Below are 27,062 nucleotides of genomic sequence, written 5' to 3' on the forward strand. Positions count from 1 at the left end.
GGGGGTGTCCGGCGGGGGGGGGCGGCCCCTTCTTCGGGACGCAGAAGCAATCTGGCGACAGGTAAGTCGCCAGGATCGCTTCTGTTGTAAAGCCGACAGTCGGCTCTACAAGTTTAAACAGACTCCCGGCGGCAAAAGTCGCCGGGAGTCTGTTTAAACAGCCCCAATGCTGGCGACGTACACTGTACGTCGTCAGTCACGAAGGGGTTAAAGTTTGAAATGGCTTACTTTAAATATTTACCAAATGTCCTGGACCCAACTGCCTTTTGACTTTTGACACCACTGACTCTTTCCACACTGTCCTCAGGAAATGTCATGACCATGATAGTGAGAGAGTGGAGTTTTGTACCAGGGGTGGGGTTCATGTTAGGTACTATACGTGAATTCATTTCTGGGCTGTATAATTGTGAAGTTGTATCTAGGCAAACATTTCTGTCCTCATAACCTTTTATTGATATCTGTCAGACAAAATAATTTGTTTGCCCCATTTCATTTACAGGGTTTCTATTGATTCAGTTCTGGCCAGCCAACTACACGGACCTAAGTGTTTTTGAAAATCTTGAAATAATCCGAGGCAGGAATAAGCATCTGTAAGTAAATTCAAAGAATAAGGTATTCAAGAAATAATTATTAAAACTGAGCCAATAATGGTCCTGGTGTAGTAATGACCAAACCAGCTGTGTATAACCTGAAGCTCCAGCAGCAATATCAGTGGGAAATAGATACTGCTCTGGCGAAAACGTCATGATGGGTATGATTTTTTTCAGGGATTTATGCACATGTAAGTACCGTGGCCAGACCCTAACTCTATTAGGCTGGAGCTGGGGCGTGCGGGATGCATGTGTTTACGCCTATGAAAGTGAAAAAACTACATTACAAAGTTCTTGAAAAAATGCTAAATATTGCATGTTATTCTAGTGGCAGATTCTCTGTGGGCATAGTGAACCAAGGAATACTATCTCTGGGATTGCGATCTCTCAAGGAAGTAAGCGATGGTGATGTCATAATTAAAGGAAATAAAAATCTCTGCTATGTTAATTCACTCAACTGGACGACTATCTTCAGAACAAACCAAAACACAAAAATTGAGGACAACTCTCCCGAAGACAACTGTAGTAAGTTAACCATCTTAAGTGGTGTAACGATATTCTTTTTTTTTGTGAATAAACATGTGCAGTGTGTAGGCAAGCATTGCCTTTATCACAAGGCATAGGAATCTTTACTACCAACTCCTGTGCTTCCAGAAACCCAGGTTAACAACAGCAATGGATGAACTGAAAAAGCATTATATACAGAGGTAGTATAGGCTTCTTTATCCAGGGCCCCTACAATCGAATAGGTATTATAATCACCCTGCAACCTCTCCTCTTCAACCAAAAGTTGAAGGAGTGAGCCTACTGTATATGAATAAGGAGCAACTGCCAAACAAAAGAGAATGGGGTTATATTGTAAAAAATAATAGATGCTGTAGGTTGTCCATTTGTAAAACAAGGAAACAAGGAGGGTGTAATGCTACTTTAAATAGCTCAGCAATTGATTCAAATAGACAAGGTTTTCATCCCACAAATTGGGCAGGCACAGGTGAAACGCCGAACAGAAAGGTGAAGATCAGCATCCCCTGTAATACATCCCAGGTAGAGGGGAACAGAGCAGCTCTGTGTTTGCCTTGAGAAAGGTGTTTAGGTCAGACTGTGCATTTCTATAGATGTCATTAGTTGCTTTTTATTTAATTTTATAGGCCAGAGTGAACAATGTGTTTTTTTTTGTTTTTTTTTGCAGTTCGCAATGAAAGTGTTTGCAATCCTTTATGCTCTGACCAGGGCTGTTGGGGGCCTGGACCTTCGCAGTGTATTTCTTGTCAAACCTATAGACGGGGCAAAGAATGTGTACCATCCTGCAACATAAATACAGGGTAATTTCACTTTAACTAACTATAGATTTAAACCTAGCCACAAAAATCTCATAAAATCTTTAACATGTTGTTTTCAATCTTTTAAAATATGCAGCTGTTGTTAATATAATACAGAAAATCTATGTTCAGCTTTGCCAACACATATCTTTCAGGCATGGTCCACAGTTTCACGATCAGAAAGGTGGTCCAGAGCTATAATGTGTAGCCACTGCTGTTGATAATTCATGTAGACAAGAGGTGGCTGAAAATGGCTAGTGGATATCAGCAGCTTTGAGATGCAAAAAAGGATGAAAGTGGCTTAAAGGGCAAGTGGACTAACTGGAGAGGTACATGGGGAGTCATTGGACAAGAAACAGAAGAACAATGTCTTCCTCTATTGACCACTGGCCCCAATAAAGGTGATTTATGGTGTGGCAGGTGAATATGCCCCTAGGTAATTACCACAGGAAATTATTTGTGTGTTGCTAGCAGAGCCACTAAAGACACATTGGGCAGAACGTGGTAGTGAATAATGATATGTGACAGGGAGCAGAGCCACTGTCCTTCTAAGCACAATATGATATAGGTACCATCATGTTTGGTGACTTTGGAGGAACAGTGAAGTCTGATGGTGCCAAAGCAAGGCCATACATATAAATGGATGAAATAAATTTCAGAGGTGGAATCCAAGCTGGTTTTTTAGATAGGAGCCTACTTCAATCCATATCCTAGGGTCCAGCGTCATGTTGTTCTACAAAAAAAATTACAGTCTGAGCTTAATTCAATCACAATGGAATGTGTCAAGGCAGATGTGAATTGTCCAAGAACAGGATGGGAGTTGTGAACATTGTGGAACCATCCTATTCCAGTTACATATACCCATCCTTGGTGTATGCACAGGTGTTAATCATTTGATTCACATGGCCTAAGGTGAGAATTACTGTCATATCTCTGATAGAGATGTTAAAGGGGCATTATATGTGCAAGACAGATGGTACTGAAAGGCCCCCACCCGTGTTCAGCCCCAGCGATTTGACAACAATTCATACCATCAGCCATGTCAGATGTTCTGACACCAACGATGGGATTATATAACTAGACCAGGATGGTACCACAATTTCTACACCTCCCATCCTGTTCTTAGACAATTAACATCTGCCTTGACACATTCAATGGTGATTGGATTACGGTGTCTGTGCTACCCCTGAGAATATAAATGCTGGGGTATTTTACTGACACTCATTAGAACTGAGCAGTGGCTTGGATAAGCTATGGAACATCTTCATCATTGCGGAACAAGTCCAATTGAGTATGTCTAACTACTACCAGGTATACAATGACCTGGGTAAATTATAACCTTTACAGACAATGAACCTGCCATTCACCGAACATTCCCTGCAGGTAAATCTTCCTGATGCATGTGTTTTAAATGACAGTAATTTTGAATGTTTCAAAGTCATATTCACTGCTTTATAAATGTGCCCCGTAGTCATATATATTGAATATGGCAACCAGCTACTGTCACCTAACACCTTGTTTTGCCTCTTAAATGCTGTGCCTCAAAGACCACTCCAAAGCCTTCTGTTCAGACTTTGTAATTAGAACACTAATTTTAGAATACAGCATCATGGTGATTTGCGTAATACCTGGCTGATGTTTCAGAAGAAGTGCTTTCTGTTTACCTCTAAAATACGCAGAATGCCCTAGATGAACTGAACACATAACTCTTGATTGCCTTAAAACGGCATTTAATCTTGGTTTGATCCAGACCTTTAACTTTCCTGGAAATGTAGCTTTCTGTGTCATCAGCAAGATTTAGTTAATGCATAAAAGTATAATTAGAAAACAGCTTTTTTATTTTTATGGGATTACATTTCTTAGTCTGAGGGGATATTTTTGGTCTGTTTTCATTCCTTTAACAGGAAACTATTCAGTGAAAACTTTGAATGAATGACTTAACAAAGCGGCTTGTTAATTAACAAAAGGTTTAAGAGAGAATTAAAAATGGTTAAACAAATTATGTTAAAGAGACCCTGTCGTCAACGTAAAAAACGGAAGGCAAAAGCACAGCACAATCACAGATTTGCAAATGCTGAATTGAAGTATTTTCATTTCCATCATTTTTTTTTATTATTCACTTGCAATGTGCCTTTGAACTTGCTAGAAAATTTGGATTCTCCAGAAAGAGTGAACTCCCTAGCATGACCCTTCCCTCCTTGCACATCAAAGCCATCTCCTTTTTGGAAGTGTCTAATTATTGTCTGTGCTGGCCACGCACCTTCATCCATCCCTTCACCTTCCAACATAACCTTTTATGTAGTTGCTGGGGGAGGAGCAGAAGGGAAAACTATAGAGCAAAATGTGAGGGACAACTCTAATAGGGTTATTCACTAAAGGGTAAACAATTTGGAGAAGGCAGGAGCAGTGAACAATCTAGGCCAAAATAGCTGAACTGGAAAGGGAGCTGAAGTGGAGAATTTTCCCAAATCAGCTATGTTGTTCTAAATTGTTCCCGTCTCCTGCCTTCTCCAAACTCTTCACCCCTTTGTGAATAACCCTGTAAATCTACGGAGGCTGCTGACATCACAAAGAAGATTGCAGCTGCCAGCAGCAGTCTCAGTACTTTTGAACATCTGCACAAGGAAGGCTTTTATGGGTAACATGCCTATATGTTAAATGCACAAATATTGGAAGACTTTTTTTAAAATAAATGGTCTACCTTTACGGAGGTATTTTAAAAAAAAACATATGCCAGGAATGTGTTTGTTGTATATGAACACAGAATCTTATTTTTTTTTGTCCTCTAAATCTCCTCATGGCTCCTTTTGAAATGGGTGCCTCTGTGCTCTTCAAGCAGTCTGTGTAAATTAACACACTCGCTTTGAGCTCGCTCCCCCTATTCACGGGTATTCATAGTGGTAACCCACCTGGACAGTATTTTGTGATCTGGAATGGCAGAGCTGGTGTGCACTGATCTTGTTACAATTATTCACAGGGAGGGGGTCAGCTGCTTTACAATTTGACCCCAGTGTCAGACTGACTTCCCTGTGTAGAAAACTTTCAATTTGTAGGACTCGGGCCTATTAAAACTCCATAAAACATTAAGAAAGCCAGCAATGTGAGTGACGAAAATGTACACACATATATAATCACTGCAACTCTACATTACCACAATAAATGCTAATTACTTAAAAAGGTAGAAATGGGCTTTAAGGTAAATAAAAGCTGAAGTGAGTATGTATTCTTTGTTTCTTTCTGAGAGTATAAAAGGGAATATATGCACCGATTTCTATTTTTTAAAATGTTCCAGGCGAATTACGTATTCTAAATTACTTTAAAAAGTATATTGTATTGCATATGCATACAAAACCTATTTATTTCAGATCAGGTATTAATTCTCCCTCATGTACCCTAAGGATTTTTCTTTTATCAATGTTAGAAATTCACAATACAGACATACGGCCATCCATTTTTTTCTCATCCAGGTGACCGTAGTCTTCTTTTCATTAACATCTCCACTTTTAGCTTCTGGGATTCTATTACTAATTAGAAGAAACTGAACAGCTGTGTTGCCGTTCAACGTAAGTAACTTGAGCAGAAACAAACATCTCCATATGAATCATAATATTTCCCGTGACGTTATTTTCCAAAATGCTACTATTAAAATAGGTCTAACTAATGCCATACCCTATAATATACCGTACCATAACATAAACTCTGTATTGATTTCATATTAATATTGAAATGCGGTAATCAAAAGCAAATTAAGACAAATAGGCACACGATTGTTTCCAGGATAATACATGCCGTAGATCAGCAGAACAATGAGTTCACTGGGGATTTCTTTTTTTCTAGTTAGTTGAATTCCGGATAACATAGAGTTTACTCTGTGTGTGTGTGTATATATATATATGACTATATATATATATATATATATATATATATATTCAGACTTCTGTATCTATTAGAGTTCTATATAAATCACTGCTCCTTTAAAAATTGTATTTTTTAAAAGTGTTTTTTTCATTGATACATGTACGGAGGGCTGGGGTTGAAGCAGTGCCATTGAATTCAGGGTGAAGTTTTGTGAGGGATTGTGGTGCGTTCCAGCACCTACCGCTCTGGAACGCACCGCATTTGGTGTGAGCATGCCCTAAGATGGCACCTTGCTTGGTTGTAAGAGATAGAAGGTTATAGTTCCACTTTAAATGTTGCAACAGATATATGTAAATAAATAGTGCTGTGCCAATAATTTTTGTTCTGTTGATACTCACGTATTTTTGGAGATCCGTATATGATGATAATAAAAATGGGATATATCATCATTATAAAACATATTCCATCTTTCATTGTTATTATAGAGAACCCCGGGAGTATATTGAAAATGATCATTGTTTTTTATGCCACTCTGAGTGCTTACCACAGAACAATACTCTTACCTGCATTGGACCGGTAAGTATGCTGTTTGCATCACAATTATATGTTTAAAGTCACGTTATATAGAAAATGATGCACAATATGTTTACATGATGAGTTTACTGCTGCTGGGCTTCCTGATTGCTGAAATGCTTCTTTAGAACGTTGGAGAGGGGAAAAAAATAAATCTTAACTTCTCAGAAACTGAACTTCCTGTCTTGTGGGGAGGGATGGACAGAGACAAAAGAGTAACAGGATGGATAACTGTTTTTCATTACTTTTTTGTATTTTCTTTGCAAATATTGTTGCACATCTGGACTTAATAGGCCCGAGAAAAAAGGGGAAAAAACGGTTGTGGTGGGTTTGGTCATCAATTCAGCTGTTTATTTATATTGACACAGTGGCTCTTTCCAAGCACATATCACATAATTTAAGCTTTAGGGCTTTCAGATCGTGATTTACAAGAAGGTTTTAATTTAATTCTTTTTTGTTGTATGTTGATGAAAAAGATCTGTTTCTCATAAGGATTGTGGGAAACTAGATGATATGAACTGTAAATGGATTTAAGGGTAAAGGTTTGCCTTTGTTTCAGTTATCATTGAATCACTGAGAGATTAAAGCAGTAACATTGGGCTTGGATTGCTCTAACACAAACCATATTAATATTTATTTCACACAATGTTTACCACCACTAGCCTAGATGACATGAGTTCAAGTGATTAATGGAAATACAACAGGGGATATGAGGGTGGCCCAACATAGGCAGGTCTCTCATAGTGAACAATGAGCCATGAGAAATCTGCTTCTTTTAATCAAATTGTACACCAGTGGAGCCAACCTGCAATCTTTTCTATGACTATGCTGACTAACATACGTAGCACATACAAGATGAAAGGATTTATGTGCAGAGAAGATAATAATTGGTGGTATTGAAAAAAATATCTAACATGTCAGAACACACCTGTATACATATTGACCACTTCTAACTGATTTCCAAAATAATGTAATAATTTACTGTGTTACATATACTCTATATTTCTTAAAAATATAAGTAGCTGTTTTATTTTGTGCTTATGTCACATTTTCACGCCTCGTACAGTAAAGAACCATTTTCATATGTGCATCTTAAGCCTGGACAGAGATATGGATATATGGAGGGAGAGAGAGAGAGAGAGAGAGAGAGAGAGATAGATAGATAGATAGATAGATAGATAGATAGATAGATAGATAGATAGATAGATAGATAGAGTTAAAGGACATAATAATACACCATAAGCGTTGACACCATTGACTTTGAGTTGATGGTACAAATGGTAGGCAGAAAAAAAATTGTAATATGTTCCACTTATTCCCAATGTTGGATGTGGTTTCCCATGCTACTCAGAATGAAGAAAGCCTTCAGTTGCTATTCAAGAATACCTGAACTCCAGAATGTGACACCAGAATGAAAATTGGGGTCACAGGAATCCTCCCAATGTAACAGAACAGATGTCTTTTATCTTGAGTCTATGGGACCTGGATCTTTAATAAAATATATATTACAGATTACCAATGTCAACACAAACAAATAATTACCAGTAGCAACTAGAAGATATTTTTCAGTAGCAGTGACCTGGATTCAAAATGTTTCAAGTCACTGACCTACAAGTATAGATTTCAGACTTTCCTCTGACTTCACTAGCTACATTCTTGCTCTAACTCAGTAAAGCTGCAGTAATGGCAGTATATGTCTCTTAGTTCAGTTAGTGTTTAGTACTTTGCTAATGTAAACCTAGAGCCAAAGCAGCCTACTGAGAAATGTCTAGACAATTTTAAGAAAGTTTATTTTTTTAAATAACACAATTAGAAAAAAAATATTACTTTATAGAAAACGTCATATGTTCGAGCTAGCTGCTGGATACAGTCTTTCATACATCTACAAACATTTTAAAATCCTTCTATCCTATCCCACAAACACAATTCCAATTGCTTTTCATATTTTTGATAAGACTGCTCTGCTCATAGATGGGAAGTATTAAATCAGCCCAGGAAGTAGATAGTATTACACATTGCTTTCCGTGGAGCACAGTACAGAGCTGTAATGCTGAAGACAAACATCTGGACCAGTTTGGAACGCCAGATGTCTAAAGCATTATCTGCATCACACTGTGTCAGACCATGGTGAAAGGAATTAACCAGTTCAAGGATTACTCACCATCCTTTAATGAAAGGTATTCATAATTCCCTATTTGTTATCTTTAATAGTCTGTGGTTATTCTCAAATAGAAAAGTGATGACTGATTTTTATATGTTAAAATAACATAAGTGCCTGCCCTGCAAACTTCATACACAATAATTACAGGTGACTCAGATGCCCAGAGGCGTACCTCCTAGCAGAGTTGACACCAAGGGTGAATAATTTTTTTACGATACCCCCCCCCATGCTCCTCTATGTGTTACAGTTATTTTCAGAAGTAATCATGAAAGTAAATGAATACTAATGATGGGCAGAACAAAAAACTGGTGATAGTGAAGATTTTCTTTATCTGAATGTTTTAAATATAACAGAAGTTTTATTAGCAAGGCATCTAGCGGCAACAAATGGGAAATTATCTGCATGCTGAATAAATAAAAGTTTTTAATAGCTGTAAAAACATCAGGCAACTTGATTGACTGCGAGCGACGAGCAGTCAGTGTGAGAGACCCCGCCGATTGCTCTGCAGCATTAGCAGACCTAGATTCTGTGTTACATGATTTGACTGAGGAACTGACTGGTAAAACATGTTTTTAGTGTTTTGATAAATACTTTATTCTCAAAATACATTTGCCAATTGGATCTTTTTTTATGCACGAGACAGTACCTCTCTAATGTGGACAGTTTCTCTGATGTGCATAGTATTTGGCATTATTGGCATTATTTCTGATCTAGGCAGTCTAACATGGGCAATCTATGACAGTCATTCCCTTGTGGCTTGGCTTTTATGTGGGGCAGTCAATATTCATCTCTCTAATGATTGGCAGCCTCCAGCAGTGGCTGGCACTCTTTCTAATGCTGATAATTTAATATAGGCAGTTTTTGGTATTCTTTCTGTAACATGTCAGTCTCTTGTCATATGACAGTGCACTTATTTTAATATGGCAGTGCTAAAGGCAGATTTTCAGTAGGGTTTTAGGTAAAGGGCCCTCAGGTTGGGTTGCTGGAGGACGTAGCTTCAACAGTTGGTTGTAGGTAGGGTTGTGGGTACAGGGTTCATGTTCCGGGTTGGATATGGGTCTTTAGAAACAGATCTATACATTTATTTGTGGGGAGTGTGTGGGAAAGTCGGAGAGAGTTCATAAATTACCCAGTCACTACATTATTATGGCAAAGTCTGTAGGCTAAATCCTATGATGTCTCTTATATGACATGTCTAAAGAACAGTCTGCATTTCTCTCTAGCAACCAGTTATTCTCTACAACATTATATGTTCTAACTACCTAGCAGAAGAAAAAAGATTTTTGACTACTGATAGGGAACATTTTACATTCAGGCAACTCATACATAAGGTCCTTTTTTGTCTATGGATAATTTTCAATCTGTGTTTCTGATATGATACATGATTTAGAGGGGCAGTAGGCACAGACAACAAGAAAAACCCTATGAAATGCAGAATTATACATGTAACACCAGGGCCAAATACATCCAATTTTGATGACATCGTTTTCTAAAACTTTTGAAGTCCTTGTCGGTAGACCTACTTGCAGTCTGCCTGCCGTCTAATGGTTAATTATACAAAAGAGTGCATTGCTCTAAGCAGAGCAATCAGATGTGACATATATGTTTGTGAATCTTTTTTATTAGTATCCCTTTGTGTAAGTTAAGCTGGGTTTTAGGATTTCTGGTCCTGCAAATAATTTATCCGTGCTCCCCATTTTATTTTGTATGGTTTTTTTTGTATGTGATACCTAGGAAGCATTTTAAAGAACACCTATAGGCAGATATAAAAGATCCACATTTAATCCAGTTATGTATATATTCAAAAAAATCTATAGATTTGTTTTAAATAGTAATCTGTCCTTTTTTTAGCAACTTCTAACCTCCTGTGTAGCTAGGCTGGAAAAGAAAAGGGGGCGCCATGTTAAGGGCCTGTGTCATTGGGTCTTTGTTCAATTTAAACAGGTTTTGCATGCCCACACATTGAAGTAGGTCAATGCAGCTGTCATTGAATTCTGAATGATCTGAGAAGCATCTCAACCTGATGTCAAACCGATGCAATCGACCCAAGCTCAAAGCATGTTGACAAAGACACTAAGCCAATCAGACACTAATGTATTGTACAGTATTGTCAGATGAACAAAGTCAGCTTCCTGGCTGCAGAGTAACGACCTCATCAGTGTGTTGCTGCCCCTTCCCTATCCAATCAAACCTGGTGCGGGTTTTTGACCAAGCTTTGTTGCTTTAGCTGTATTGAAAAAATGGTGAGGTCAAGGACTTGGCTATGTTACCTGTCAATAGTTAAAAATTATTAAAAACAGTTCCCATATATACACTGCAATTGTGTTTTTGGCTGTTTGTTTAATGACACCATCAGGAAGCCAACACAGAGCAATGATGTGCAGTTGATGCTGAAGTGAGTGCATGTAGACAGGATGTGGCTCAAGGAGATCAGCAGCAGTGAGATGCAAAAAAAAAAAAGAATGAAAACAAGATAGAAACAGAATTCCATAAAAAAGGAAATTGCAGTTGTTTATGATAAACAGTTCCTTAGAAAACTAAAAGGTCAAGGTTTAGATCCAGTTTAATGACAAATAGCATTCTAGGCCAATTTAACCCGTTTTATTTTTACACGGTCAAATTTATATTTATAAAAATAGTATGTTCATGGAAGTTCATTATGATCTATTGTTTATCAGTTCAGCTATTTAGTTTTCAAATGAGCCAAGTTTTTGTATGCAAAAGTTATATACATTTTGATGTTGCACTAAATCTTCTTACTGATTTTTTTCTCAGGGTGCAGACCAGTGTATAAAATGTGCCCATTACATTGATGATTACACTTGCGTCAACAGCTGTCCTCCTGCTTTCTATGATGGGAATACTGCCATATTCTCAAAATATCCTGATCAGAATGGAGTATGTCAGCTTTGCAGCCCAGAATGCAAGACAGGGTGAGTTTAACCTGTAGGTTGCCATATGAAAAACGCAGCTCCTGGGTTTCAATATTAGATTACTGGTGGCCTGTGATCAATCCATAATGAATATCTATACAATCACTAAGCCATACTATTTAAATAAGGTCTTCATGGAAGATAATTATTTGGAGTTACTGTATTACTTTAATTTTAGTCCTAAAGATATTATTTACACTGTTTTATTCTATCCGCTAATGTGATTTTAATCTTATCCCTTAGTGATAATACATACAAGGTGGTCAGGAACCCCCAGCTTGTTAGAGTATTATGACATTTTTTGTCTTTTTTGTTTTATTTGTTTTACTTGGATAACAAAATCATGCTAAGACTTTCCAAATCACCAATCATGGTAGCAGTACATGTGAGCATTCTGGGCGCTGCTGACCTCTGCTGGCTGTTTTACAATAAACATTACAAACATGTAGGTAGTGTTTGTAGGTCCTTTTTAATCCATAATTTTTTTTTTAAACATATGTATAGTCAGTAGAAATATTTTGTCTACCCTTTGGTATAAACTTTAGTTGTCAATGTAAAGCAGGTGTTAATTGTCTGTGGGCTTTCTGAGATCTAATGCAAATTTGAACAAGAGACTAGAGACCCTATAACTATAACTGAGCAAGAGACCCTGCAACTATGTGTAATGGGGTCCTATAGCAGAACCATTAAGGGGACCCCTGTCTCTCCAGCTCAAAGGCAATTTTTGTAGTGATTCAGCATAATATTTGCTTTCAAAGCAATTGTAAAGAGGTCCCCAAACTATATAAACTCATTTTATGCAAATGTATTTGCCAAATGCTATTGATACCTGTATAATTCATGGTGTGGAACCAGTAAGCTTTGGACCCCCTGTGCTTCTGGGGCCCATAACTCCTGTATTGTCTGCTATAGTTACACTTTTGGCCTAGTGACATTTTTTAAGCTATTTAAGAAGGTGGAATAACCTTTTCATAGTTTGCCTCCCTTGACCATGAGTCATTATTTTCAGGCATTTAATTTACTCTGCTTACTGTTTTAAAGTTTGAATAATAGTTTTTAAAAAAAGTAAAACATTTCAAAAAGTTGGCGAAGTGAAATAGTAGTTTTGCACATTGTAAATTTCATTAAGTCAAGGTGCAGGGAGACCTTACAACCATGAGCACAGGAGCACTGGCTACTTCTTTTGCTTGCCACTGCTTGAAATATTGTTGCAACAAAAAGTTATTTGAAAAGTAATTGTATTATGTTTCAACAGGTGCACAGGCCCAGGCTTAGAAGGCTGTAAACCTCCTGGGTAAGACTCTCATTTTTTTTGGTTAAATTGTGAAGCTGTGTAATGTATTCCTTAAAAGTAGAGATGTTGCCTTTTTTTGTAGGTATTATTGTCTAAAGAAGGCTACATTCACAACATTAAAAAATCCTCTTTGCTGCATCTTTGGAGCAGTTTCCAGCAAAATTCATCTTCCAAGAGGAATAGAACACATGTAAAACATTCCTTACAGTCCAACTCTGGGCTCCTTGCTTCTCCCTTCACAGAGATACCCCTTCGAGGCTGACCCCCCAGCAGTTTTTTATATATTTTTTTAGTTACTTTTTTCTGATATGTTAAGGTTGATTAAGTCTGGGTCCTTTTATTCCCAAGTCCTCTCCACATCATGGATGATGTAGAGAGCAGCAGATGATGTAGAGAACTGCATCAATATACTGTGAATTCAGGGTGCTGCAACCAGGGGGTTGGGCCATAATGCAACCAGGAAGACTGACATCTTGCTGCCAAAAAGAGACACTGCAGGGGACAGATTCGAATTTAAGATGATTACTGCAACCTGAGATTTTTTATGTGTTGTTTTAACTCCTGGGGGGGAGTTTAAAAAAAATAGCCTGGAGTAGGGCTTTAAATGTGTATAAAAAGCACCAAATCAAAAACGGATAGGTGTGCATGTAGCCTTTGGAGGTCTATCCATAACCAATTCGCAGAGCGATAAGTATTTTTTTTCTTTTGTTCCTCAGCTCCATCTAGTGACCATAATGCAGTAATATATTACATACATCCGACCTGAAAAGAAAATATATCTCAGAACGTGCATTTTTGTGTCTATTGGCATAAAACAAATGTTGAGAAAGATTCATACGGCAAATGGCTCTTCAAATTGTTTATAAATAGACCTCTTTGTGTTTCCAACAATCTTACTGTACAGCAGCTATCTTGTTCTGGTAGTGTAAACAGCAGTGGCAATGTACATAATACAAAGAGGTTGATTAACTAAAGGCAAATAGGCTGTTCACTTTTCAAGGAAATGTTCCCTTAGCTAAGTGAATGAGGTGAAGCTCTGCTACTTCGAACATCCAATCATGTGCAAGCAAACACATTTTTTAAAAATTTTCTTTGCACCTGATTGGGTTTTGTTTGCAAAGTGAATTTTCCTTACATTTACTAAGCTAAGAGAAAATTCCCTTACAAATTGAACAAGCTATTTCCCTTTAGTATAGCAGCCCCAATAACACATAGAAAACATTCAGAATTCGGTATACAAAGTCAGGTCAATAAAAGATGTAATCTGATTGGTCACTAGGATTTATGGAACTTTGCCTATTATACTTTGCATTATTGAATCCCACAAAATAAAATTTGAATTTGCAGATTAAAAATTGCTCAGCGCCAATACATTTCATAATGTAGATTTTAGTAACTTAACAAAGATTCACATTGCTTGTAAACTCACTTGACTCTCTTTTTTTTCAGATCCAAAGTAGCATACATTGCTGCTGGTGTAGTTGGTGGCATTCTGGCAGCAGTTGTAATGGGACTTGTTGCATTCTTCTTTATGCGTAGAAATCGTATTAACAGAAAACGCACCCTGCGGAGGTTACTACAAGAAAGAAAAATTAAATGTATAAGAACAATAAAATGCACAGATTATATATAAATATGTGATGTTGTATACTTCAAATGAAAATAGGCACATATAGATTCTCACTCCTCCCTCTCAAAATGGTCTCAATAGGTGAATAAACCTGGAGATTCAGGAGTAGATGTGTATGGATGTAAATTTAGATAACTTCTGTGTGCCCCAGAAGCTCCAAAACCTGAGAGTTGGGATTATGCAAATATTGACTTCATCCTGGAATCTGTGGCATACCCCCACCCACACCTTACAATTGGGTTCTCATTCTGAAGGAATGGTCACCAGCACTCATTAGTGCTGGTGACCCATTTTTTTCTGTTTTGCAAGTATTTGGCGGCGCCATCCGCGGCAACTTCAGAACCCCCCCACATTGTATGGGGCTTCTCAGTCAGGAGTGCGGTGGGACTCTCTATTTGACTCATTGTGAAGGGCCCCCTCAGTGACCAATAATCTGGCATTTCCTTCTGAAATCAAATGTGCACAATTGATTTTTAGTACCCTCAGGAAGATATGTAAAGGTGCATTTGTTAGTCCCGATAGATGCTTATTATAATTGTTATAACAGCAGATTAAAAATAACGGCATATGATTTGGGATTTCCGTTATCACTTAGAGTATATAATATTCCACACACTATATTAATACGTTGTAGAATAAACTGCCTTGGATCGTACTGAAAACAAAAGAAAAATAAACAGCTGATTTTAACTATAGTGTGTCTCATTCTAGCTTGTAGAACCTATCACACCCAGTGGTGAAGCACCCAACCAAGCACTCCTTCGAATTCTGAAAGAGACAGAGTTCAGAAAGATCAAGATACTTGGATCCGGAGCATTTGGCACAGTATATCAGGTAAGTTAAGTTTCATAACTTGTGGTAATACAGAGCCATGTCCCAGTGTAAAAAGGATTTGCTGCCACCTAGGGCTCCCACCCATACAAGGTGAGGGCTTCCAGAATGTATGTCTCACAGAAAGGAAACTGGATTTTTAGTTGCCTCTGAGATATGCAAACTCTTGATTGGGTCCTGGAGCCCAGAGGCTTTGTAGAGTAATGGGTAAGATGGAGTCTCCAGCCCTGGGTCCAGGGTTTGCTGACAACCAGCATCTCGATGGTGCAGCTGCATCCAGCACTTTTGTTATAGTTGAGAACTGTGGTTCAGGGTTCCACTCGAGGACAGAGAAGGTCTGCCCAGAAGTCAGAGTGTGGATCAATGCAGCAGGGACCTGTGAGGTGTGAGTCAGTACAGCTGGAAGCAACTAGAGTCTTAAAAGTGTGCTCAAGGGTGTGAGTGCTGTCTGGAGGATTACACAAGGGCCTGAAGCGTGAGGCCAGAGCGGTGCTTCAAGAGAAAGCCTGGAGGCTAAAGTAAAGTATTTGTTTTTGCTTATAAAAGTGGAATGCTGATCAACCCTTGTGAGGGTAACCCTTGGGTTGTTGAACTTTCATTTAGTGGGCAAGGAAGCCCTAAAAAGCTTTTTTTTCAGTGGATGCGTCCTTAACCCCTTCGTGACGGGAGACGTACACAGTACGTCCAGCCACAAAGGGACCAAATGACACTTATCATTTAAAGATAATTCCCACAACCTATGAATGCATTATTTAATTATGAAGAACCTCTTAGAATGTTTAATATAGGTTGGTATTCCTCAAGTCAATATACAGGTTTGACAGCCATATTTTAAGAGATCTTTTTATAAAGACATGACTTTTCAAGAAGAACATTGCAGTCTATAAGATTAATCTGTCTAGTCCATATAATGGCAGGATCATTTCTGATTTTAACATTGCATGGTATCCAAGTTCAGCAATTAAAGAATTGCTTAGGTGGCCTTTAGATCTTCAATGGTGACTTTGCAAGCAAAATCCGGCCATTAAAGACCATTATCATAAAAGAATATTTATTTTGATTTATTTTTTTATCCTTTATAGATAAAAATCTATTGTTACAATAATAGCAAATGTATAATTGGTTTAGTGATACTATTACTAATCAAATGTATTTGTGTAATCAGGGGCTCTGGATTCCTGAGGGAGAGAGCATAAAAATTCCTGTAGCTATTAAAGAATTGCGGGAGGCCACATCACCAAAAGCCAACAAGGAAATCTTGGATGTAAGTACTTTAGTCATGGTGACCAAAATATTTCTATGCACCAAACATTACACTTTGAAAATCAGGGTCAGCTCATCTTTCCTTGCAAATCACTTACATACTTACTTCTCTTTATTAATTATTTTATACTTGGTTAAACAATGTTATTCTTTCATGAGCCTTCTGGTTTGATGACAAATTAAACAAGTTTCAGTTCCCACATGTAAGCTTTGGTAACCACAATTCCCAGATTCCCATAGGCTGTTTTTGGGAAGGGCATTTTTCAGTGAATTGCAACTAAATGCCAGGTATATTTTCATTAGATCACAATGTACCTTTGCCGTGTCCAAGGTAAACAATTGCAGACAAGACGCAGGTTTGTTCATATTTCTGCAGATCGGAGAGGTGAGGGTGCAAAATCTATGTTTTTAGTGGAAGGTTAGATGGCTTTATTCCATGCAATACGTCAAGCCTGCTACACAATACTATGTGAAATGAATACCTCATTGTTTGCAATGTTTTTCTGCACTTTACTAATTGTTGGTTACAATATACAAACCGTTTATATAATTTTAGAGTGCTGTCACCCCATACCATGCCACACCATAGAGTAGCTAATTTAAAAGTAAAACTCAGTCTTGCCCATTGTTTTTTAGATATACATGTAAATGTAAAAGAGAACACCTTAGTGTAAATCATTTTGTCCAAGTGTGTTGTTTTTGAAATACTGTTTTTAAAAATAGTTTGTAATTATAGTTGCAAACATTTTTTCACTATGAATGCTGGCTCTCCTTCCTGCTTCACAGAACTATACTGCTTTGGCCCACTGAAATCAATGTATTCCCTTAAAACCTTAGGGGGTTATTTACTAAAGAGCCGAAGGATCCAGCAGTAGCTTCGGCTGATCCTTCGGCTCGCTTCGGCTGCCTCTACCCTTCGGTTCAGTCAAACCGAAGGGCTGCTGTAAGGGCTATTCACAAAGGCAGCCGTAGTGACACCCGAAGCGTGGAGAAAGGTCGACCGAAGCCGACCGATCTCCACGCAAATGACATCTGGGTGGAGCCAGCCGTGATCTCACGGCTGGCTCCGCCCAGTTGTAATGACAGATCAGCAGCCCCAAATGACCTGGGGACACTGATCAGTCATTAAACAATAACAACTTAGCGGAGCCGGCTGTGATGTCAGGTGCCGGCCAATAGGATTTATTTTTATTTTTCTTTAAAATCTTTGGGTTTTTTTAAATTTTCCTATTTTGTTATCATTTTTAAAATGATTTTTCAACTTTTTTTTCCCCATTTTTTTCACTTCTTTTCTATTCTACTCGGTACCACTGAGCGGCATTTGCTATTCACTCACTGCCGTTCAGGCCCCTATGAGAACAGGGGCGATCTGCAGCAAGTGAGCTGCTGGAGCTTTGGCTCAGATGGATCAATAGGAACGGCTGATTTTAGCCGATGCAGGGCTGATATCAGCCGTACAAGACTGAACTGAATAGCCGAACACCGTTCGGCTCACTTTAGCTGGGTTATTCACTCGGCTGCCTTCGGCAGCTTTGTGAATAACCCCTTTAGTTGTTAAAGCCTAGCTCTGGGCAATTTAGATAATTAATGCTAGCCCCCACTTTCCCCAAACCTACTAGAGGTTCCTTGTTTTTTTCTTTTTTTTTTCCACTACCTTATCCACTATCAATGAATATTGTGAATAAACTGTGAAAGGAACATAGGGGCAGCTTGAAGAAGACCTCCAACATTATAAAGTCAGGGCACTTGCTCCAAATTTATTTTACATCTTTTCTCCGGACACCAGCCTTAGGACCTGTTTTGACGACTTTGTGGTGATAGGCACATTTATTAATTCCGCATTTATTAACAGGTGCATTTAGACAGCAGTTGACTTCCTTCTAGTCTGTTGTTGACCTCCTTTTAAACTGCATCAACTTGTAACATGTTGCTTTTGCATATCTATTAACTTGTATAGGGAGAGAAACAGTTCTGATGTCAACAAAAGTCTGTCAATACAGGCCCTTAAAGTGGACCTTTACCCATATTTTTAAAATAACAACAAACACACCTTTAGAGATGTTAAGTAATGACAATTTACAAGCACGTACTTCTAGGCTTTGTATTCTTTTCATATCTTATTTTTCTTTTCTTCACCAGTCTTCTGGCAGTGACCGTGTTTACTAAAGGCAGATTACTAGCTCTCCTATTACTTCCTGGATTTCTGGCACATGTGACTAGACATTGGTGTTGGGCTTGATGTTCGAGTCGAGCATGAGTTCGACTTGAACATCGCTAGTTCGTGTGTTCGCCGAACGCACGAACTATAAGGGTGTTCGGCAGTCTGTTCGACTGCTGAATGTCCCACAAGGCAATGCGCCTTGTGAAGCCCTAATTGGCTAAAGGCTTGCACCTGACCACAGGTCAGGTGCAAGACTTTGCCCAATCAGGGTTCAGTCTGTTTTATTTTTTTATGCCATTTACAGCTTGTGCTGTTGAACTCTGTACACAACTCTGTAAACAACAGGCTTTTTCACAGCAGGTGGTAAAGAGATAGAAAGAAACATGTGTAAGGGAGACTAAAGCTCCACCTGATTGCTGGATATAAGACTAAATAATATTCATATGCAATATTTTATATTTACCTGGTTAAAAAAATGTTTTCCATTTTTAACTTTTTAGTCCTTACTATGATAAAGAAGTAACTAAATATATTTGCTCTCTAAAAATACACTATACATTTCTTTTAAATAAAAGCTAGAAACTTACTTTAACAGCAGAAGTAGCCCAAGGTTAACCTTGCAGAATGCCAAAAGCTAACCTCTGCACCGCCATCTTGGTTAGAGTTACACACATAGGAAAAACCACAATGTAACTTGATCAGCCTCTGAATTTGCAAGTAAAATAATAGATTTAATTGTGTCATTGAGAAACACATACCACTTTTCTTTATACTTGTTTCATGCTAGATCGAGTTTTTCTTGGAGTTCCTATTGTATATATTGGATGAAAGTGAGATTATCAGATAGCATTGAATTCTAGTTATATGAGCCAGCAGAATAATAGAAAAGGCATTGTTAAATGTAGGTGTCTTTCTTAACACATTTATAATGTTGACCATTTACCATAACACTTGTAGGTATGATTAGATACCGGCATGTTATAGAAGCTGGAAAACCTGCTCTAACTGGCTGTTTCCTGTGTTTTAAATGTGAACACCGTTTGTAAAGCATGAAATGTTTTGGACAGGCTCCACATAAAGTCGTTCCCAACCCACATACTAAATTCCCCAGCTTTTAACCACCTGATTCCCACAATAGTAAGCCATGAAGTGAACTGTTCCAGTAAATATGGCTTTGCCAGCTTGTGCTGCCTCTAAAATTAGTATGCCAACACCTCATGTAGACCCACAGGGAACTGCCAGCAGAAGCTTTTCTTAGGAAAATATGGTGTTTTCTCTGCATAATGCCTGGTTTCTGTATGATTTATAGCAACTATATAAGTGCCATGTATGAGATTTTACAGTAACGTTAGTCCCGTGATGATATCTTTGTTTTTGACTCTTCTACAGCCATCCATGGTTTCACACTAAATTTGCTTTTGTTTGGTCAAATGGCATGTGGCACTTATTACGGGGTATTGTGCAAAGAATCCGTAGCGTTGTATCACATGCGGTGGAAAGAGCTATAGTACAGGAACACTGTTGTGCACATGGAAACAAGTGTTGGAAGATGTTTCTTAGGAATGCAGCCTGGTGCCAGCCCTGCCTCGAGTTTTGCAGATGTCTGAGTGTTATGCAAACAATTCATGGTTGCAGGACCGTTGCCAAGAGATCAGTGGCACCACATCTACTATAAGCTGTAGAGAGCCCCAGTCAGATAGTGTCAAAATGCAGCGATTATATACATGTTACTTGTCATATTAGGCATATCCCACATGAGAAAATACAGAATAAATGTTGCACGTAAATAAAGAAACAGCAGCTGAATCTTAAGCAATGTTGACATCACATGCCGAATCTTAAAGTTTCTATGAAGTTATGCAATCCCTGTAAATATGTTCTTGATAAATGAATGTTCTTAGTAAATGTCAGGTTTTCTGCAGGTTTCCTGTGCTACAAGTAAAAAAAAAAAAAAAAATGCAATGCCTGTAAATATGTTCTTGGTAAATTTGTTTTTGGTAAATCTCAGGTTTGCTACAGGCTTCCTGAGCTACCAATAAAAACATTTGGTGAAAATAAGGATGAGGTAGTTTTTCACCGTATGCTTACTCGACAGTATATTGCCTGATTTTGACTTTAATCTTATTATAACTTATGGAAGGGAAATATTATATATGTGGGGCTAAAGTATAAAAACTTCAATCTAGAGTATAGCTGGAGAAATGGCGTTCGCGTGGCACTAGGCCACTAGATGGAGCTAAGAAGCATTTCCTATGCACCTTGGTTCTGTCTAGTGGCAGTAGTTCTTTGCAGTGGCGTAACACCCGGGGGGCAGCAGGGGCGCGGGCCCCGGGCGAAAAGTGAAGGGGGGGGGCGCCGGCCGAAAATGGCACTTTCGGCTAAATGCCGAAAGTGACATTTTCCTGCCGACACATTTTCCTGCCGACACAGAGCAGTGCCCAGCAGGGATGAAAGGAATCAGAGAGAAAATGACAGCCGGCCGAATCTTTGCTAACGGTATTTGCTCAGCTGGGTGAATACACTGGGTGAAAGTTTCATACATCAGCCACAGAACCATTTTTTAAACAGATATTTAAGTGTGAACAGGTAGGCCTAATAAAATAGATTATTACAATTATGGATTTATTTTAAAAAAATAAAGTGATTGGAAATCTAAAATTCCTATGATAGGAGGAGAGAGCAGAGTGATGACCTCACCAGCATGCCCCTGCTACTTCATGGTCCAATCAAAGACTGTGTTGTGTCTTAAACCAGACTTAGTTGCTCAGCTTCTGTGTAGACTACAGGGGGGACATAGGCAGTAAAGGAGCAGGGGTGCCTGAACAAAATACCAAATCTTTGGTCAGTACCAAAATGCCATAAAGATATTCCAAGTTTCTAATTACTTGCTTGCCTAGGGTTCAACTTTCATAGTATCCAGAGTGTTTTGAAACCTGTGAGTGGCTTTCTTTTGTTGAGTTTTGGTTTTATTATCTTCATCTTGTTCTGCTTCTTTATTTTAGGAAGCGTATGTCATGGCCAGCGTGGAGAACCCTCACGTTTGCCGTTTGCTTGGAATCTGTTTGACCTCCACTGTCCAGCTCATCACACAGCTTATGCCGTATGGGTGTCTTCTTGACTATGTTCGGGAGCATAAAGACAATATTGGCTCAAGACACCTCCTTAACTGGTGTGTGCAGATTGCTAAGGTATGAGGAATTCCACCACCTTGCATTAATGAGTCATTTCAATGTACCTTTAGACAGATGGACGTTGATAAAATGTATGTAAATGTTCATATTTAGGTGACCAACAGTTAGTTGATTACATGTCAAATGGTAGGAAAGACTTAAAGAGACTTTGCCGCCCCCCAAAACCTCCAAAGAAGTGTTCCCTGCAATACAGCATCTTCCAGACCCACCATCACACTTGTTACTCTCCTCTTTTGACCCGGTCACCACAGAGGAGGTTACAAAGCTTCTCTCTGACACCCACCTCACCACTTGCCCCCTGGACCCTGTTCCCTCACCAATTGTGAATACCTCCCTTTTCAAAGGCTGTGGCGTCTGAGCACCACCGTCTTTCAGCACTGCAACCTCTGTCACTTCCACTTCCAGGAATGTCAATGCCTGTGACCCGTCCATGCTTTGTGGTTCCTTCGTCCATTTCCTACGTCAGAACTCATTAGTGATGTACGGGCAGGCAGCAGGAGCCAGAGTGCATGGTGGGGAACATAGCCATTTAACACTGCTGGAAGGGTTAAATGCTGAAGCCCATCAGAGGCCGCAGTGCTAGAAGACTGGAAGAGGTGTTTTGACTTGTCTCTCGCCAGAGGGTAAGTGTTCACATGCTTCTATTGCAGTTGCTCTTCTTTGGATTTTTCAGAGAAAATAACAGAATTGCTTTAACCCCTTCCCATCCAGCCATTGTAATTAAACGGCTGGATGGGACACTCTTTAATGCAGGTGGACGTTTTCAAACGCCCTTTCCCACTCATCTGCGATGCCCTGTGGTGCTGTATGACTGAAGAACTGTCAGTCAAAGTACCTCAGCACTGAATACTGGCCAGTAAGGGGGTTTAACACCCCAGTCTTCAAGTGGTTAAGTTACCTGGATATGTGGTAAGGACCACAGGGACATTAATGACAGAAATTGGATTTTGTGAAATTAAGATTGTGACAACCCCGACGTTTCATCACTGAAACATTCACTTATGACAATAGATATATTTTAAAATGCAATATTAGCAAAAACGTTTTTTAGTTCTGAACAGAGTTTGGAAATGTTAGAACCTGTTTTTTTTTTTAGCTGTATCTGTTACCATGGGGCAGCTTTTCCTTTACTCATTATTTGGTCACAAAGACAAAAAGTTAGCCTTTTTTCTTTACACACAGAAAAAAGTGTAATATTTTATTCATTTTACAATAGCATTTTCTGTCCTTGTTGCTGGTAGGGAGTTCTCTCACTTCCTGTCTGATAAAATGTTGTCAGTAGGACAGGAAGTAAGGGTATATCTCTCTAACGGAGCCCCAAACCACAGCCAAAAACTTGACAGTGGTTCTAACCCTCCCCCACTCTATCCAAAATCAAGAAAAAAAAGATTTGACGGGACATATACTTACATACTTACCTTGCATTACCTGTCCAATCTGGACATCTACATCAGAGCGTATTCAAAACATCTGCATCTTAGATCAGTTCATATACCAACTGCACATGCAATTCCAAAGTGCACCCCTTTTTCCAACATGTGGACAAGCAAAGAGTCAGTATCTGCTTTAGAAAAAAACAAAAAGAATGAACTAGATGCTAATGACTGCATTGCCTCTTAACAAAGGCTAGCGGGGTAGAGCTTGTGATGACCTGGCATAGTAAATATTTGATGGTGTTATTGTGAATATTTTTTTCAAGGGAATGAGTTACCTTGAAGAAAGAAGATTGGTACACAGAGATTTGGCTGCCAGAAATGTCCTTGTTAAAAATCCACAGCATGTTAAGATCACAGATTTTGGGTTGGCCAAACTTTTGGGAGCAGAAGAAAAAGAATATCACGCAGAAGGAGGAAAGGTACGTTTAATATGATTTCGTTTTTGAGAACTTGAAGTTATTTGAAACAGTAAATGTATTTCTACTATTTGTAATTTACTATTCTATTAGCGTTGTTCTTCTGGGAGGTATCAAAACTATTTATGTACTAGGTCATACATTCTGTGTGCACAGTATAAATTAACATAGTTGAGCTGTACATAGAATTGAGTCCAGTATAACCAACTTGGTCATCTATATTGGGCTTTGCTGCAGAAGGATAGTCTACAGTAATATGAAATGATCTGTAATCTAGTGATGCATCTGAGCTAAATTCTGGAACATCCCCCAGTATTGTTGCTACCTCTCATATACAGTAAAATAAAAAGCAAGTATGTTGAGGTTTTTTACAGCCAAAAATAAGATTTAAACATACCTTGGAAGTGTAAATGTGATTGGGGATGCAGGAAGTAGGAAGAGACTAAACTAAACAGCACAAGGTTCAGGAAGTACACTCCTACTGACCCTGTTAGATGCTCTGTGAAGTTTGGATGAAAGGGATAACAAAGAATTTAGGCTAATGCGAACTGTAAGAACATTTTGATATTATCATATTTGCTGTGTGGGCTAGAGAGTATTAGTAGCTCACTGACTGCTTTCATGTTTTGTCAGGGAACTCTCTGTATTAAATGTATAGTTTAGTTTTTTGGGTGGGTTTTTTTTTGGTGTTTTTTCTCTATCGTCCATTGAGGGACACAGCTCTGAAGAATTCTGAGATGTAGGGTTATGCTGCTGTCTACGTCTCAGAATTCTTCCAACCCGAATCCCTTAATAGACTCCAAGAAAATGATTTTACAGTAAGAACAAAATCTTTTTTTTGATTTCTTATTAGGTTCCCATTAAGTGGATGGCATTGGAGTCCATTTTGCACAGAATATATACCCATCAAAGTGATGTTTGGAGTTACGGTAAGTGTAATTTTAGGACATTATATACTCTGATTTCATCCCATAACTCATATCTTTAGATTACATTTATTAATTGCTGGTATTGCTTTACAGGTGTCACTGTATGGGAACTAATGACTTTTGGATCTAAACCATATGACGGAATTCCAGCTAGCGAAATTTCCACCATTTTAGAAAAAGGGGAACGCCTTCCTCAGCCTCCCATATGTACAATTGATGTGTACATGATTATGGTGAAATGTAAGTTCATAATACAAAGGTTTTGAGATATGTTCATTTTTTTGGATGAGCTAATTGTATAAAAAATTCTTCTAATAGATTTTAAATGAAACTTTATAAAGAGGGATTACAAAGTCCTTTGTAATGTATTGTACTGTATATATCATTTAGCATAAGCAGTACATTAGTCATCTGTAATATATGGTAGACATATAAAGCAAGATTATAGACAGGCATCTTCTGTGTAAACATTCTTCAACAGAAAAATGATCCAGTACAGGAATACTTTCTTTAACCACTTTGGTTCTGGAATTAAACTTGGATATAACTGAGCGGCCAATGTGCGGCTGTTGTGATTTTTTCTTTATCAGGCAGATTTAAAGCTGAACTCCGGGGGAAGGTAATTTTGATTAAATACAAGAGGCATGTGTATTGTTACTTGAATCTTGGTGTGCTTTGTGTGTTTATTCCACATCTGTGCAGTAATCCAGTGTAAAACTTTGCCTCTGTGTAGGAGCTTCCTGTAATAAAGACCGGTCACTTCTGTGCTCTTTCTTGTGCAGGGTGACCAGTCTTGTCTCCACCCCTCCTGTAGGGTTTGGGTCTGCTGGGCCCCTCCCACTGCTCTGCACAGGCTATGTACAGCACAGTGATGATGACACCACTACTTTTCCATCTTGTTCACACCAAGTGGATTTATATCCTTTAGTGCTATTGGCGGATATATTTAAATATAAATGTTTGTGCACGGAGTTCAGCTTTAACTATTTTTATTCTACAGCCTTAAAGTAGATCTTAAGCATCCTGCTCAGCTCCCAGCAACCAGTATGTTACTGGTTTCCAGGAGTTGAGCGGGGTGCTCGTCAGAGCATCCCAGATTGCTAAGAGCTTGGCAGGAATATGCATATGGCCCTTACACATCTCCCCGCCTGACTCTTAGCTACCTGGGATGCTCTGGCTGCAAAGGGGGTGCCAGGCCCACTGCAAACATGTGCAGTCGAGCGGCCATGCCTCTCTGCCTGCTGCCCCCATATGACCCAAAGAGATGCCACCTGATGCAAAAGCCTCTGGCTGCCTCATTATAGGTATAACGCTGAATGCAACTATTGCTGGAGTACTTGTAGACAGGAAGTAACAAGACTGCGTGTGACCAAGAAATTAAAACAAAACGAGAAAACAAGTATTAGTAACAGTTTTATTTAAAATGGCAACTGTATATGATATACAGTATATGATACACAACACTTTTGCAATCTAATATAATACAAGTAGGATTTGCATCTACTCTAACGTCTGTCTATAGCCAACATTTGATAGTTTCTGATGTGGATGTGTTAATAATCCTGTCAGGTTTTTATTGCTGTCTTTGTTCCAACTGGGGAGACTCATCATTGTCACTGGGACAAAAAGTGCTGGGATTTCCCCTCACTTGCTTTTGAAAAGAAGAGAAAAAAAAACAGCAAAAAAGTAACTGAGGTTTCAACCATTTCCCATTCTATCCAGAAACTATAAAACGTTTGGCTTTTGATATACTTTTAATGTATGTCAGCATAGCAGCATCATTTTAGTAACATATTGATTTTGACATTATAGGTTGGATGATAGATGCAGAGAGTCGCCCCAAGTTCCGTGAGTTAAGTGCAGAATTCACCAAGATGGCCCGTGATCCATCTCGCTATCTTGTTATACAGGTATGTTGTTTGGTAGAAATCTCACTGAGCCTTTTTTATCCACTTGCCTCCAGTAAACATTTATGTATTGCCCCATCCTAACCTTCAAATTTAAAATTGAGCCAAAATATTGAGTTCTGATTAACACGTTTAATTTTATAGCCAATAAGCTGCAGTTACTGTTTGAATATTGTGACAGCTGCAGTCTGTCAGAGTACAATACCCCAGCATGGGAGACTTCTGGGTAAAATGTAGGTTAATGAAGGAGGTAATATTTTGTAGTTGCATAGTAACAGGGGTTGCAGTGGAGCCTAGGCTCTTTGGAGGGAAATAGCTGTGACAGTTTCTATCTTCCCCTGCCATAAAACAAAAAATGTACATTTAACTAGGGTGTGCCAGTAGAGATGGGAGATGTAATGTCTGAAGATCATGCAGAGCAGAGCTGTGAAGGAAATTCTCAGGGCCTGTGGACGCTTCCCCACGTATCCCCTGTACATGATCAAGTGACAACACACTAATGCCGGGGTGGGCAGACTCTGGCCCTTCAGCTGTGGTGAAACTACAAATTCCATGATGCATCTGTCTCTA

The 27,062-nt window shown here is 38.7% G+C and overlaps 1 protein-coding gene across 1 annotated transcript in view; it reads left to right on the forward strand.

The window, feature by feature from the left end:
- The window catches only part of LOC108799518 (epidermal growth factor receptor-like), a 60,695-nt gene that overhangs the window by 24,784 nt on the left and 8,849 nt on the right, over positions 1-27,062 (forward strand). Inside the window, exons 11-24 of the mRNA XM_018571384.1 lie at positions 500-590; positions 919-1,115; positions 1,780-1,912; positions 6,253-6,343; positions 11,277-11,434; positions 12,690-12,728; positions 14,178-14,318; positions 15,069-15,192; positions 16,355-16,453; positions 21,616-21,801; positions 23,504-23,659; positions 24,510-24,585; positions 24,679-24,825; positions 26,398-26,495. Coding sequence (XP_018426886.1) covers positions 500-590; positions 919-1,115; positions 1,780-1,912; positions 6,253-6,343; positions 11,277-11,434; positions 12,690-12,728; positions 14,178-14,318; positions 15,069-15,192; positions 16,355-16,453; positions 21,616-21,801; positions 23,504-23,659; positions 24,510-24,585; positions 24,679-24,825; positions 26,398-26,495 — 1,736 coding nt within the window. The remainder of the gene's footprint in view (positions 1-499; positions 591-918; positions 1,116-1,779; positions 1,913-6,252; positions 6,344-11,276; positions 11,435-12,689; positions 12,729-14,177; positions 14,319-15,068; positions 15,193-16,354; positions 16,454-21,615; positions 21,802-23,503; positions 23,660-24,509; positions 24,586-24,678; positions 24,826-26,397; positions 26,496-27,062) is intronic.

The sequence above is a fragment of the Nanorana parkeri genome, unplaced genomic scaffold (assembly GCF_000935625.1).
Source record: "Nanorana parkeri isolate BGI_ZX_2015 unplaced genomic scaffold, ASM93562v1 scaffold41, whole genome shotgun sequence".
NCBI classification, from domain to species: Eukaryota; Metazoa; Chordata; class Amphibia; order Anura; family Dicroglossidae; genus Nanorana; species Nanorana parkeri.